The following is a 15,868-nucleotide window of genomic DNA, read 5'->3' as shown; positions in this document are numbered from 1 at the left end:
TGTGATCAATAATGTGGGGTGGGGCTTACCTGCCCCCCCAATATGTTATTCAAGTTGGCACCCCCTGGGAGTAATGGTGTCTATTTCATGGGGACCTTTGGAGAAGTCAAATAGAAAAATAAGGCAAATCCATTTCATCTTCAAAACTGTAGCCTTCTATGAAAGAGAACCCTCAATTGCTCTATAGCGGTGTGCTTCAAGAGAGCACATTAGGACTAGTTCTGGGTGTGGGGACCAGACAGCAGGAGGGTGAAGGGAAATATTAAAGAATGGGTCCAGGTCCAAGACTTGATGCCACCCACAGGCAACTATCAATTGCTTAGGGGATGTGGCTAAGTTCTTACAGGACATAAGGCTAGTAAGTGACAATAACAGTGGCAGAGTTAATATTGAAATCCGGGAAGAAAGATTAAAGGGTATTTGAGGTAAAGGAGAACTTGGTGGGAGGTTGATTGGGATCTGATGCCAAGGGAGAATTATGGGTTGAAGGAGGCTGTTCATGGGAGACAAGCGTTGATGGGACAGTTATCAGGAAGTGGCGGCAGGATAAAGTGATGTTTTCACTTGGAACACTGCATGAAAAACTGGATTATCAGAAACAAGACTTACAGATGGTGCGAGACCAGATAAAGAGGATAAATGAGCTAGAAGATAGGGACTGGGAATGTGGATAATTTACCTTTGAGTTGCGCGGAAGTACTTGAAGGAGAGCAGAAGAGGAATGTTGCAGGAGTGGCTGCATATTATGGGGTAGGGAAGGAATTCATTGGGGCTGGAGCACTGGAAATCAGGAAGTTGCAGGAAATGAGCACAGGACAAGAGGAAAGAACTACAGAACTACAGAAGTGCTTTTAGGGGTTGTCAGCAGGAGTAGCCAAAGGTTTCATGGAAGCAGAATAAAGGTGAGCTGAAGGTTTCATCAAAGCACAAAAAAAGGTGGCATTTCAGAATTTTTGCCTGTGGATCACCCAGAAGTTGCCGAGATGGTGTGCATGCACATATTTGATGGGGGGCGCAGAATAGCAGGTTGCAGCTGGTTGCATCCATGCATAACCTGCTGCTAAGGCGATACAAGGAGTACGACAAGGCTGTATATTGTCTCCCTGTTTATTTAACTTATATGCAGAATTCATCATGCGAAAGGCGGGGCTGGATGAATCCCTAGCCGGAATTAAGATTGCCGGAAGAAATATCAACAACCTCAGATATGCAGATGACACAACCTTGATGGCAGAAAGTGAGGAGGAATTAAAGAACCCTTTTAATGAGGGTGAAAGAGGAGAGCGCAAAATATGGTTTGAAGCTCAACATCAAATAAACAAAGATCATGGCCACTGGTCCCATCACCTCCTGGCAAATAGAAGGGGAAGAAATGGAGGCAGTGAGAGATTTTACTTCTTGGGCTCCATGATCACTGCAGATGGTGACAGCAGCCATGAAATTAAAAGACGCCTGCTTCTTGGGAGAAAAGCAATGACAAACCTAGACAGCATCTTAAAAAGCAGAGACATCACCTTGCCAACAAAGGTCCGTATAGTTAAAGCTGTGGTTTTCCCAGTAGTGATTTATGGAAGTGGGAACTGGACCAGAAAAGAAGGCTGATCGCCAGAGAATTGATGCCTTTGAATTATGGTGCTGGAGGAGACTCTTGAGAGTCCCATGGACTGCAAGAAGATCAAACCTATCCATTCTGAAGGAAATCAGCCCTGAGTGCTCACTGGAAGGACAGATCCTGAAGCTGAGGCTCCAATACTTTGGCCACCTCATGAGAAGACAAGACTCCCTGGAAAAGACCCTGAGGCTGGGAAAGATGGAGGGCACAAGGAGAAGGGGACGACAGAGGACGAGGTGGTTGGACAGTGTTCTTGAAGCTTCCAGCATGAGTTTGACCAAACTGCGGGAGGCAGTGGAAGACAGGAGTGCCTGGCATGCTCTGGTCCATGGGGTCACGAGGAGTCGGACACGACTAAATGACTAAACAACAACAACAAGGCAATACACGCCTGGCCTAGTTCTCACAAACAGCATCGGATCGAGGAGATAAACCTTTTGCCTGCACTGTACCACTTCAGACTGCAGGTGGAGGCCCCCAGGTGACCTGCTCTTTGGGGCGGGGCTAATCATGACACACCTACGACTGGAGCATCAAGGAGCATCAAGCTAGGCTAGGATCCTTTTCCCCCTGACACCTAGCGGGCCCCCGTGTCCACAGAGACTGCTCCATTCCGTTCCCACGAAGACCATGCACCCCACCCCCGCTTGCCGCCTGAAAGTGGTACGATCCGGGCACGCGGCTTCTATAAATGCCGCCTCGCCGCCGCTGTTTGTGAGAGGCAGGCCTACCTGCGCGGCGCGAGGCAACGCGGCTTCCCTACCCCCTGAGCGCGTCCTGCTGGCCTCTCCGGCGGACTCGGTTGGTGGCGGCGGCGCCTTCCAGGCTCCTCGAGGCTGGGTAGCTGGTGCCGCCGCCCCCCTGGCCGCCTGTTGCTCCATCCGCCGGGCGGACCTGCTGCTTGCCTTGCGCGGCTGCTCCCTGCGCCCAGAGCGCCACACAGCCCAGCCAGAGGAAATAAGGCTGCAGGCGGAGCTCCCGCCGCCTCGCCATGGTCGCGGGCGCGAAAATCCTGAGGTGCCTCAGAGAGGAGCCCCGACCTCCGGCTCGCCCCTGACTCGGGAGCTCTTCTCCCTTCCTGAGGAGAAGAGGCGTTATTCCTCCGGGCCGCGCGCTCTCTCCCCTCCACCTCAGCGCGACGCTCTGCTGCTGCGGGTCGGGGCGGCCAGGGGGGCGGCGGCGGCGGCTGCTCCTTCTCTCGCTCCGCGCTGCATCCTCCTCCCTTTTCCCGCCTCTCCGCTGCTCGCCTTCCCGAGCGAAACGATTAAAAGCCGTCGGGGAAAGAAGGGAGAGAGATGAGGTCCGGCTCTTCCCGAGCGAGGGGGAAAGCGGGAGAACAATCGAAGGGTGTGCGCGCCCTCAGAGGAGCTTTGCGGAGAGCGAGCTCGAAATTGCCCGCCTCGAGGAACAGCAATAAGGATAACGAGCCGCTACTGACAGGGGCCGGCAGCAGCTTTCCACCCTGGAAGGCGAAAAAGGTGGAGCGTTTCCTCTTTAGAAGAAGCTCGCTGCTGTTGCTGCTGCCGACTCGGGGGAAGGCGAGGCGGCGGCTCTTGCCCGGTGCGCCGCGAGAAGAATGAGGGGCGAGGGAGGGAGGCAGGGCGGCACTACCGCCCGCTCGTCGGTGGGGAGCAGCAGCGCCGCGCCAAGCACGTGGGAGAGGAGCGCGCCCGTGGAGGGAAGGGAGGCTGAGGGAAGGGGGCGCCCGGAGGGGAGGCGGGAGAGGGAGGGGCCGCGGCACTTGTGAAAGGGGGCTGGAGGGAGAGGGGGAGGAGCTTCGTTGGAAGCCGCGGGGAGGGAGGGAGGGAGGGGCTGAGGCCGGGAATTAGGAGGGGGCGCCGAGGGGAAAGTCTGTCAGAGGAAGAGGAGCCGTTGGGCTCCAGTCAGTCAGGCACACAACCTTCTTGCCCGTTCTCAAGCAGTCCGTTCATCCACGCCCCGGCCCCCTGGCCTCGTAGTTTTTCCTTGCACCAACAAAATCACCTCAAGAAAGTTCAGGGGAGTTTCTCACCCGCCGCCGGTAGCGGCCAAATTTCCCTCAGTTGGAGTCTCCGGGATAGGGTTGTCATGCGTCCGGGTTGTCCCGGACACATACGGAATACTGCTGCACCGGAGGAATCCGGACGTATGGCATTCCCTATCGGCACGCCGATTTTCTCCGCTCAAAAACGGCATTATTTTAATTTTTGCGATTTCGCCCAAAAAAGCTGAGCGACTCTGGGGAAAACTTTTTTTTAAAGAAGCTAAGCAACCCTACTCTGGGAACCTGCGAAGGAAAAGGCGGCAGCGTCGTCCTTTGCGCCTCTGGAATGGCTGCCTCGCCGCGAGCGAGAGGGGAAAGATGTGGCTTGGAGGCTGCCTGGGGTCTCCGGAGAGAGCTGGCGGGGGACTGTCTGGCACGCACGAGGGGATCCCTTCACGAGCCTCCGGGATCCTGACAGGCACACGAGGCGACGCCCCTCGTAAAAGGAACCAGATGGGGACTTGAACGCGATCCAGAGCCCACGGATGTCAACGAGAGCGCTGATTTCTATCGGCTTTGATCAGCTGGAGGGCAGAAAAGCGAGGATCCCGCGCAGGGCTCCAGAAATGCCTACAACCTCGTTGAGCTCAATCCTGGCTGGTGGCAAATGTCCTTATAGACCAGCGTTTCCCAAACTTGGGGCTCCAGCTGTTTGTGGACCACAACTCCCATCATCCCTAGCTAGCAGGACCAGTGGTCAGGGATGATGGGGGTTGTAATGTCTGGAAACAGCTGGAAACCCAAGTTTGGGAAACACTGTTAGAAACTGTCCTGGGACTACGAAGGAAACTCAGCCGTAACCCAGGGGTAAGAATCTGACCACCTGTGACTTTTCCACCAAACTTCAGTTTCAGTAGAGCAATATGGAATCCTGGTTTCTCTCACTGACAACAGATATGTTTCTCTTGCAGCAAACTACAGCAGCAGAACAATTGAACACAGGAAGCTAATAACTGAAAATTGCTACCGCAAAAGGCATCCTCATGCAGTCTAGTCTTTTGTTTCTTGTACTGCAAGGATAATATTGTAGATTTAACACCAACACAAGGACGCGGGTGGCACTGTGGGTTAAACCACAGAGCCTAGGACTTGCCGATCAGAAGGTCGGCGGTTCGAATCCCCACGACGGGGTGAGCTCCCATTGCTCGATCCCTGCTCCTGCCAACCTAGCAATTCGAAAGCACGTCAAAGTGCAAGTAGATAAATGGCGGGAAGGTAAATGGCGTTTCCATGCACTGCTCTGGTTCGCCAGAAGCGACTTAGTCATGCTGGCCACATGACCCGGAAGCTGTACGCCGGCTCCCTTGGCCAATAAAGCGAGATGAGCGCTGCAACCCCAGAGTTGTCTGCGACTGGACCTAATGGTTAGGGGTCCCTTTACCTTTACCTTTAATACCAACACTGGAATACTGGGAATTCACAAGACGTTTGGACCAAGTGAAATGATCGCTAACAACACACGAGAAAGTAAAGGTTTGCTGCAAAGTCATATTGCTCCAACTCTAGCTATCATCATGATTTTATTATCATCAATATCAAATGCATATCACAAAACAATCCTAGGTATTAAATCAGGCTTTGCCAACCTGGTATGGCCAGATGTTTTGGGTGACAAATGCCACTGGACCTCAAATTCATCTTCCTATGCTTCCTATGAGGGATGGTGAGCTCCAGTGCTATTTTGGGAGGAAAAGAGGTTCCAGAGCTCACCATGAATTTCTCCCTTGTTCTTTTAGAATGGCAATGGCACCCACCTGAGAGGTGCCGGAGCTGAACTCATGTGACCTCCAGCTGAAAAAAAGCCCTGGTGGGCTCTACCATGGTTAGCTCTACTAACCAAGTCTTATTTAAAGCCAGCAAGAAAATAGCTAGCTGCTTTCTCCAAATTCTTATGTTTGCTTCGTAATTCCATTCCAAAGTAAATCATCATCATCATCATCAAACCTTTATTGGCTTCACTTACAAACATTCAGAATAAATAGGCCAATGCGATCCCATCACCATTTCAACAGTACAATCATTTGCCAAAGGGAAGAAGAGGCAAGCAATCTATTTCATCTCTGTGGGTCTCCAGCAAGGGCAGGGTCCTGTAGCGTACTTTGGCAGCAAAAAAAAATCAAATAGAGGAACTTAGCTACTGTCTTGGTGAGCTCCTGGTCTCTCTCTTGTAATAAGAAGTGTATAACCTCTGTCTCTGGTTTCCACATTGGGATACATAGATGGTCTAAGAATTGTTGATGGAGATTATCATACATTTTGCATTTAAGGGCCATGTGAGCTAGAATTTACACCAGGTGGGCATCACATGAGCAGATCCTATCTCCTTCAGCCATACCTGCAAACCTACCCCAAAGGAGGTTAGAAGGATTACAATTGAACCTAGCCAGCGAAAAAGCCCTTCTTTCTTGCGGGTTAAACAGAAATTGTAAATAATTAAGGTTACATTCCTGCACCCAAGAGAGTCAAAAATAAAAAGGGGAATATGTTTTTTCTGCAGCTGAGATTAGTTCCTGGTGATCCAAAGTAAATCTGTTAGACAAGCGCTTGAAATACAGAGAAGGTGGTGGATGCTGACCCCTTTAGCTTTCATGCTTAGCTACTGCCTTTTCTTCTCCTTAGCTACTGTCTTTACAAGGCTACAGGGACCAAATTTCACACTGACACATAAATTCTGATATGCCATCATCACTCCACCATATATTTAACTACAGGAAAGAAGCTGTACCTGGCTGGCATAAATACAGAGTTTCCGGCTCCCATGTCAAATGTAAGCACTCCTTATAAAAGAAATCTAGACCAGCCTTTGCCAAAATAATGCCCTCTGGCCTTCTGTCTGTGGCGTTGTAATCCAAAACATCTGGAGGGCACCAGGTTGGCCAAGGCCAATTTTGACAATGTAAGCAAACTCAAGTGGGAAAGGCATATATGCACTTTACCTGGAGCTTTCAGAATAACCCGATGCAATATCAAGATAAAAAAGCTTATAGCAGTTAAATAAGCAGGGGGAAAGTAAGCAATATTTTTTAGGCCATCTCTGCAGTCTTGCAATCACAGAGTTCTGCAGGGAATTGACATTTACCATTGTGTTTTCAAAAGAGAAAATACATAGTTTGCACTATGGGGAAAGGCCACGGGAGGATAGAACACCTTTTTCATCTTTGGAAGCCCATCCATACACAGTGCTCTCTGTCATTATGATGACTTCAGAAACCTCCATCAAAAAGATAACTTTAGCCACCAGTGGGGCTGGATTAACTATTATGTCAAGAACATCTAGTCAAAGAGAGCCCTTTTGTAGTGTAATTATATGACAGCATGTCTTGAGTGGCGAGCAAGTCAAACATGCTTTTTTTCGTAGTGGAACACTTTAAAATTCCCATAGTTCAGACAAGCTACAAGATGACTGTTTCCTTTTCACATTGTTCAACCCAAGACAGCTCCATGTAATTTCTCTAGCAATGGTCACTGTTCCATGACAATTGGCCCTGACTCTGGAAAGTAGAGGCCTAGAGGTTAGTTTACACAACCAAGATCCAATGTTGTTATCTCAGGGTTCTTATCCAAGAAGTTGTTAGTATGAGATAACAGCCCATGTCTATGGGAATAATTACAATGTTCTCTCTGTCATTGTTTCTTGGCCATTTTTACAAGCCGACATGCCTCTCTTGTTTTCTGTCACCAGTGAATGTGTTCTTTGCAAATTATAAGTTGCCGTATGCAAGTCTCAAATCTTCCTTCAAAACTTCATACAAATGCATAGAATCTGCTGGGGCCTCCCAGCTTTATAATAATGGCTTTGAGCTTCAAATAGTTCCCAATAGCCTGGCCTTGCTCCCATTTTGCTAAAGCTACGGCGAGCCTATACCGCTTTGATCTTTCAGTACTTATTCAGGAAAGTACAGTGGGAACAAAACACATCCATCTGTTATTCAAACTCACTTCATATTTAAAACATTTGAAATAGTATATGTTAAAATAGAACAATGAAATGTTAAGTCGAGCCTTATGTAATCATCAGGGTCATGTACCTTTTCAAGTTATTGACACTGGAAGGTTCATTCTAGTGATATATGACAAATGCTCATTTGTATAACCCTCAGCAAGTCTAACTTAGCCTTAAAGAAAGTACTGTGCATTTTTCTTAAAAGTTCACATATAGCTAAGCCAAAATGTTGACGAGATCCACTTTTGATTCAGATATTGGATGCAGGGATGCCTGTAAAATCCAGCTTCTTTTTTCCCATTGTCCATGGGGAAGGGAGAAATAACTACAGTAATTTTCTAGGGTTATGCTTGGCTCTGTGATTCCTAAGCACCCAACAGCTGGCTTCTAGGTGCTTGGGAACCCCATGCAAGGTATTTTGAAGTATATTGGGTCATCCACCTGTCAATCGTGTTGTCATAATGATGTCACGTGATTACAATATGAGTGGCCCCGCCCACCTGTCAAATTTGGCCCCGCAGGTGGATCCTGATAAGGTTGTGACTGGTGGAGTTCCCCCATCCCTGCTCTAAGGATATTTATGGGAGCTCGCTAATTATTTCAAAGAAAACAAACACCAGGGACTGGTGTTGAGTAGATATGTCAAAATGGTACAGTTTGTAAACTACCAACCATGGGTCAAGTGATGTTTTATTTTGTTTGCAATGGAGACCAGCAAGCAACTAATACTATAATTAGTTTTACATATCTACTATGACAGCCTGGCTGACCCTGAAAATACATGTTCCCTTAGATTTTATTTTATTATTTTATTTATTTTATTTTATTTGCCAATCCTTCCAATCCTGTATCCCATCTCCTACTATGCCTATCTCTAATAAAAGAGATAGAAGAAAAGGGGAGGGGTAATTTTGTCTTCTTTCCTGCCTGCCTTCTCCTTTGAATCTCCAACCATATTTGTTTCTGGAATCTATTGAAAAGCAGGATAAAATTAGCAAATTACTATATTGCAGAATATAGTATTGGATTGTAGCCAACTAAATTCTTCCCAGAGTAGACCCTTGAAAGCAATTGGCCTAAGTTAGTAATGTCTATCAATTTCAGTGTGTATGAAGTGTCCCTCCTTTAATCTACAACTGTATTAAATGAAAAAATGCCCCAAGGGATGTGTTAAAAACCAATGGCATTATACAGATGAAATGAAAATAAAACAGAAGAGCAAATTAATATAAGCAATGGACAGCCAAGCAAACCAAAATACTGGCACAACAGACAACCAACAAGAACAGATACACACAGAGAGAAAGATAGTATCAGCAGGAAAAATAGAGGTAATATTGAGTCAGGAAAGTGCCAACTAATGGAACTTCAACTCTGAAAACTGGAGACGTTACAATCAAAAAGGTGGAAGTGTCTCAAAAACATTAACCAAAAAAATCACAAAATGCTGAATGCAAGATTTGCAGGGAAAGAAAAATGTAAAAGTAGTCTGGGAAATCGAAGTCTGGGTTGGCAAGACAAAGATGACAGACAGTTGCCAATACCACATGGACTACCACAAATAACAGAAGAGAGAGACCGTAGTAACCTCAACAAGTAGGTTTATTGAAATGAGGCTGAAACTATATCCCTTGAGATATTTGACTGAAGGTTTTAAGAAGGAGTAATGACTTACAAAACATTTGTTCACTGTTCATTACAAGAGATTCTCTTTATCTGAGGCTAAGATTAGGATTTTTCATATAAACACATTTTTTGTAATGGTGGTCATTCATTCTCTCTGTGTGTATGAGTGTGAATGTGTGTGAGTGAACAACCAAATCAAGAATTTTCAGCAATCGTTGAGGTTGATTATGCATTTGATTAATAATATTTCACAGCAGATCCATATTAAGAAGAGTTACAGAGGGGGCAGTTTTAGTAAGCTTGTTGGCAGGACGCTCTTCTCCCAGCAGTGCTTATAGTAGCTGTAAGATTTAAAACCATTTTGAGTTTTTTTCTACAAACAAGCGGTATATATATATATATATATATATATATATATATATATATATATATATATATATAAAATCAACCCCAAAAGAACATGCACAGCTTTAGCAGCCCTTCAATTTATTCATAGGTGTAATGTGCAACTGGAGTGTGGTTGGTTTCAGAGTGAGACTTGCACCGCTTCTGCTCTGGCCTTATTCTAGTTTACCTCACAGCCTGTTTGTTGTCATTTAGTCGTGTCCGACTCTTTGTGACCCCATGGACCAGAGCACACCAGGCACTCCTGTCTTCCACTGCCTCCCGCAGTTTGGTCAAACTCATGCTGGTAGCTTCAAGAACACTATCCAACCATCTCGTCCTCTGTCGTCCCCTTCTCCTTGTGCCCTCCATCTTTCCCAACATCAGGGTCTTTTCCAGGGAGTCTTCTCTTCTCATGAGGTGGCCAAAGTATCGGAGCCTCACAGCCTGTAGCTCCCCAGAATACCAAGGAGCCACTCAGGCTCCGCAACAGCAGAGGAGATGCTCAGGATCAATCATGTCAACCACCTGTTCCCTAGCAAGACCAGAGAGTTGACAGGATCATCAGCTTTCTCCGCGGGAAACCCAGCCAGAGCATTCAGGGTCATATACGTTTCCATAGGTTTCCAAGGGTGGGTCGTACAAATGGGCCCATCAACATTACAGGGGGAAATTGTTTCTGGTATGCATAATCTACATTTCTGAAAACACGTTTCAGAAAACACGTTTAGCTACTTCACTTAAGGCATGAGACAGACCAGGGTGGGGGGCCACCAGGTGGGGGGGCTACCAGGTGGCGCATTGGAAGATGGCTGACAATAACATCTCTCCAACCCACACAAGGTAATTAAGAGGCTGCTATGGGAAGTATGCAGTCTTCCCGACCCCCCAAGGAGATGGGGGGGGACTGCCTTGCCAGCGGTGTCCATAATGCACCCCCGGATTCGAAAGAAGGGGTGCCGGTCACTTGGCACCAGCCCTCGGTGAAGTCGGCTCTTCCTGACGCTGTCTCCAATCAGCGCGTGCTGGTTCGCTTTCGCTCGAAAATATAATTGGAAATAAATAATTGGAAAGAAGCTAAAGCACATACATCAGGCAAAGTTCGGGAGATAAGACTGCTGATTAAAGGATCTCTGGGACCGGAGCGACGGGCGGGACAAATAAATCAAGTGATGAAGCGCCATTAAGAGACTGGTATGTTTGGAGTGAAGAAGGGAGATGGAGGAAAAAACTTTTCTTTTCTTTGCCCTATGTGAGTATTAATAACCCTCCACCCCAAAGAAAGAAGAATCGTTGCATTTTATTAACCACAAGCAGGAATTCAAGAACTGTGTGGGGTGAATAAATGATCAAAGAGAGGATTGGTAAATATTGGAGAACGGAGGAAAATTCTATGACGCAGTTTTAAATGGCGTCTCCCAAGACAGGCTTGTCTAAGAAAGACGGGGGGAGGAGGACCAGGATCATTGGAATGTGAATGATGATTGGAATGCGATCTTAACCTGGCAGAGCCCTCTATGAGATATTTGGCAAGCCTGGGAAAATTAAAGGGCAGATCGAGGATAAATTTTTGAAGGAGGTGTGGAATGGCGGCTGTCCCTATGAGATATGACTTTTGGAGTGTGTAAAACCCACACAGACGATGTTTGTTTCCAACCCGCTTGTGAAGATTATCAGAGATCGCAAAGAAAGGAATATATGACAACAACAAGAAGATGAAGAAAGTAATAAAGAGACTATCTGGACAGAACTGGATAGAACTGTTTAATTAAAGCAGTAATAGAAGTGATGTTTGGACCCTCGTTCGGAGCTTGATGTATGGGTACCCCCAACAAAATTTTAAAATCTGGCTGTATAATTTGCAACTAATGTGATTTGGAAATAATGTGATTTGATTGGCCTGTTAATAAAAATTATGTTTTTTTTAAAAAAGAGACAGACCAGGGTGACAGACTCCTTCCTCCACACACCCCTTAAATCTGTTATCGATCCATCCATCCCCCCAGTCATCCAGAGAGGATTTTGTGGGGAGACAAGAGAAGAGGAGAGAAGGGAAAATCTCAACATGCTCGTGCAAATACTTTGTTGAATACTGTTCAAGAGTATTTATTCTTTAAGATGTGAAGGCAAAAAAAAACATCTAACTATGCACCATAGGAACACCATACATTCAATGTAAATGTGTAAAATATACCGTACTTGGTATGAGGCTCATGCAAATCCCGTAACTTTACATTTGATATTAATTGCATTTGCAAAGTTTAAACTGTAGCAGACACTGTGAGCCTTTCTGCAGGTTCAAAGTGTTTCCTAACTATAGTTAAGCCAATGTGTGATACTCCCACAAGTTTCTGTCCGATGCCAAGAGTTCAATATCCCATGACTGGCTTCTTCGCAGTCACTGCGTTGTCTGTGTTCATCTGATTCCACCAAAAGCCTCAAGCAAATGTGTTGAAGCTTCCTCAGGAACGGCTGGTAGCATTTGTTTTTAAAAACAAGGCCATATTCCATTTTTAATCATTGGACCCTTTAGCATGCTCAATCCTAGTGCTTTTATTAGCTAACACAAATCAAGGCTTGTAATCACATATTGGAACTGTGCAGTTCTGTGAATTTTCAGGAGGGAAGGATGTTAATTTCACACAGATGTGCTGTTGCATTCCTCTAGTTTTCAGTCTGAAAAGGAAATGCTAGTTATTCGCTTCTTGCAGACCAGGGGTAAATGTCTCCCATACTGTGTGTGTGTGTGTGTGTGTGTGTGTGTGTGTGTAGCATCTGAATAAAATTTTCATCATATTATTTATTTTCCTATTTTATTTATATACATATTTATACATTATTTTTATTTTTTGCAGCTGCCACTGGAGCAAACCCGAACGGGGACTGGACTAGATTCCCTAACAATGCACTCCTCTTGTCTGCTCATCAAAACCTCCCATTGGCTTACTTCTAACTCAACAAATATACAACAAACAAACTGCACTTTACATTAACTTTTTCCTGAAGTCTGAATGTTTTCTTTAGCAGTCTCCTTAGTGCTACGACATAAGATAATCTTTCAAAGGATCTTGACAGCTTTAATGTGTCCACTGGATATCACGAGGTCTTTCCATCACTAGGAAAAACTGGTTCCAGGGCTGTCAATGTGCAAAATGGGGCTCAATTGTGTGTGCATTCAGGTCTGGTAGTTCCATAAGGGCTGGAGGCACCTGATGAGGTCCCTTTAGAAATTTGAAGTGAGATCACTGACCCTTGGGCGCTTAGGACTTGAGGCCTACCTAGGGTCCCTTGCACCTTTGGCAAGGAGCTGTATCAGCACCCCTCTCAGGAAAAACAAAACCCACTCTATTGCAAGAACTTCATTAGAAGGTGCTACATTTTACAGGAACCAAGTTTTTGACGCATCTGAAGTGAGGGCAAGGTGAGGAGCAGCGCTTTTTTCAGGGGGTACACAGGGGTGCTTTTGTCCATTTACTACATTTATTTTTCCTGATTTGAACTATAAAATGGTGATTTCCTTGAGTCAAAACGTAAAGGGACACCTGACAGTTAAGTCCAGTCGCGAATGACTCTGGGGTTGCGACGCAATTCTTGCTTTACAGGCCAAGGGAGCTGGTGTTTGTCCGCTTCTGAAGACATTTTTTCCAGGTCATGTGGCCAGCATGACTAAGCTGTTTCTGGCAAAACCAGAGCAGCGCACGGAAACGCCGTTTACCTTCCCACCGGAGCGGTACCTATTTATCTACTTGCACTTTTTCGTGTGCTTTCAAACTGCTAGGTTGGCAGGAGCTGGTACCAAACAACGGGAGCTCACCCCGTCGCGGGGCCTCAAACCGCTGACCTTCCAATCAGCAAATCCAAGCAGCACAGTGGTTTAAACCACAGAGCCACCTGCGTCTCTGAGTCAAAATGAGAGTACCCTGAAACATTTTTTAAAGAAAAAAATCACTGGTGAGGAGGAAGGGTGGAAAAAATTGCACACCTTTGTGCCACATTGCAATAAGGACGGGAAGCTTCCCCATGTTTGATCTTGCAATGACAGCGGCTGCATGTTGCCACACAGAGATGGAGGCTGGTTTCACCAACCACTAGGTATGCCTCTGTTTGGATATGATATGGCATTCATCCAATGAAAAGGCATCTCTCCCAGTGTTGGTGAGAAGGTAGAATGACTCTTCTCAGAAGGTGGCTGTCTTCTGTAATTTCTTTAAGCACTTGATCCTGAAGCTGAGGCTCCAATACTTTGGCCACCTCATGAGAAGAGAAGACTCCCTGGAAAAGACCCTGATGTTGGGAAAGATGGAGGGCACAAGGAGAAGGGGACAGCAGAGGACAAGATGCTTGGACAGTGTTCTCGAAGCTACCAGCATGAGTTTGACCAAACTGCGGGAGGCAGTGGAAGACAGGAGTGCCTGGTGTGCTCTGGTCCATGGGGTCACGAAGAGTAGGACACAACTAAACAACAACAACAAACGAAAATAATAATGGGGGTGGGAATCTAATGTCCAATCTATCAGTTTTTATTAGAAGAATCTAAGTGACGGATTGACTAAATACTGAAGCCCTAATTGATACTGGCCCAAGATGACATAGGCAACAGCTTTCTGGGGAAATAGACTGTCAAAATAAGCCAAATTACAGCACAATCTTATACATGTCTACTCAGAAGTAAGCCCCACTGAGTTCGGTGGGGCTTATTCTCAGGTATGTATACATAGGATTGGAGCCATGTGCGGATTACAGCCATAGTCGCTGAACATTCATAAGTGCTTTTTCCGGATAGAAGGAAGGACGTTTGAGACAATTCCTGGAAAATCCCTCCTGGATCTTAGGCTCTAACTGAAAGAAGACTGTATAATTTTATATTTTAATGTATTTACTCATTCAGATAGAGCCTACCTAAAAACAAGAGCCTGCTTCTGCCCTGCAAATGGATATTTATAAGAGACTAATTTAGTCCTACATTTCTGGCTAGAATTTCCCCCCAAACAATATGCCAAGTGTGTTGTACATTGGACAGTGCCTTAAGGCATCATTTAAGCAGTGAATAATGCAAGTTACGTGTTTGCGACCAGGACAGTGTAGCGAGACATAGTTTGTGTCTCCTCAAAGGAGCAAAATGAGAATCCACACAGAAATAGGCTTACAAAGCAAACCATTGCACAAAATCATGAAATCCTAGACACATTTACATGCAAGTAAGTCCCAACAATGCTTTCTTCTGAGCAGATATGTATGTACAGCACTCCTTTGAACAAAAAAATAATACTTTAAGGTGTGTTATTAAGTTTGTGGATAAACTGAGCTTCCTTCGATCAAATTCAAATACAAGTTGTTTCACTTCCACTTTTATTATAGTCACTGGAAAAATACACAGAGAAAGTGAAAGAGAAGAAAATATATTTTATTTTATTAGCTGCATGTCTTGACTGCAGACGGATGTGTGTAAAAAGTCAACATTTCATCAGTATGCTTCATTTATTTTTGCTTCCTCCCATGACCTAATCACAGTACACATCAAATATAGTTCACATTCATGTGAAATCTTTTAAACCAGCAGTTCCCAAACTCTCCTCTCCTGTGGACCACTTGAAAACTGCCTAGGGTCTTGGTGGACCACTTAATCATTTTTCTGCCCGTTGTGGCAATTGTAACGTGCTGTGCCAGATGCTGTATGATTTTAAATTGTATTTTGTTGCTTAGAATTATTTTATATCTGAATTTCATATAATTCAAACTGTAATACAATAAAATGCAGAATAAGAAATAAAAGAAGTACAGTGGTACCTCAGGTTAAGTGCTTAATTCGTTCTGGAGGTCCATTCTTAACCTGAAACTGTTCTTAACCTGAAGCACCACTTTACCTAATGGGGCCTCCCGCTGCTGCCGCACGATTTCTGTTCTCATCCTGAAGCAAAGTTCTTAACCTGAAGCACTATTTCTGGGTTAGCGGAGTCTGTAACCTGAAGCGTATGTAACCTGAGGTACCACTGTAATAATAATAATAATAAATTAATACTCACAAGGGCACAAAGGGGTACTTATTGAACTTGTCATCAAACGAGACATGGCTCTTGGGTTAGCCCCCTTCATTCGTTTCCAAGGAGAAGGGGCAACAGGGCTACATTGCTTGCCCATCTCAGTATCCCACATGTCCAGGGAATCAGCAGTTCAGTCCTGCTGTCCCCCTTCCTATGAGTAGGTTTCACACATGGAGAATGAGCAATGGGATTTCCGAAGCAAAAAAAGTTCTGAAGTCAAAAGGAATGTTGGGGCTATA

The 15,868-nt window shown here is 45.5% G+C and overlaps 1 protein-coding gene across 1 annotated transcript in view; it reads right to left on the bottom strand.

Moving 5' to 3' along the window:
* Positions 1 to 3,245, bottom strand: part of FBN2 (fibrillin 2) — a 140,531-nt gene extending 137,286 nt beyond the window's left edge. The window contains exon 1 of the mRNA XM_081930845.1: positions 2,376 to 3,245. Within this exon, the coding sequence (XP_081786971.1) occupies positions 2,376 to 2,605 (230 nt within the window). The 5' untranslated portion in view covers positions 2,606 to 3,245. The remainder of the gene's footprint in view (positions 1 to 2,375) is intronic.
* Positions 3,246 to 15,868: the final 12,623 nt, after the last annotated feature.

The sequence above is a fragment of the Podarcis melisellensis genome (assembly GCF_964234715.1).
Source record: "Podarcis melisellensis genome assembly, chromosome: 11".
In the NCBI taxonomy this organism is placed as follows: domain Eukaryota; kingdom Metazoa; phylum Chordata; class Lepidosauria; order Squamata; family Lacertidae; genus Podarcis; species Podarcis melisellensis.
Note: the sequence above shows the minus strand (reverse complement) of the source record. Positions and strands in the feature narration are given on the sequence as shown.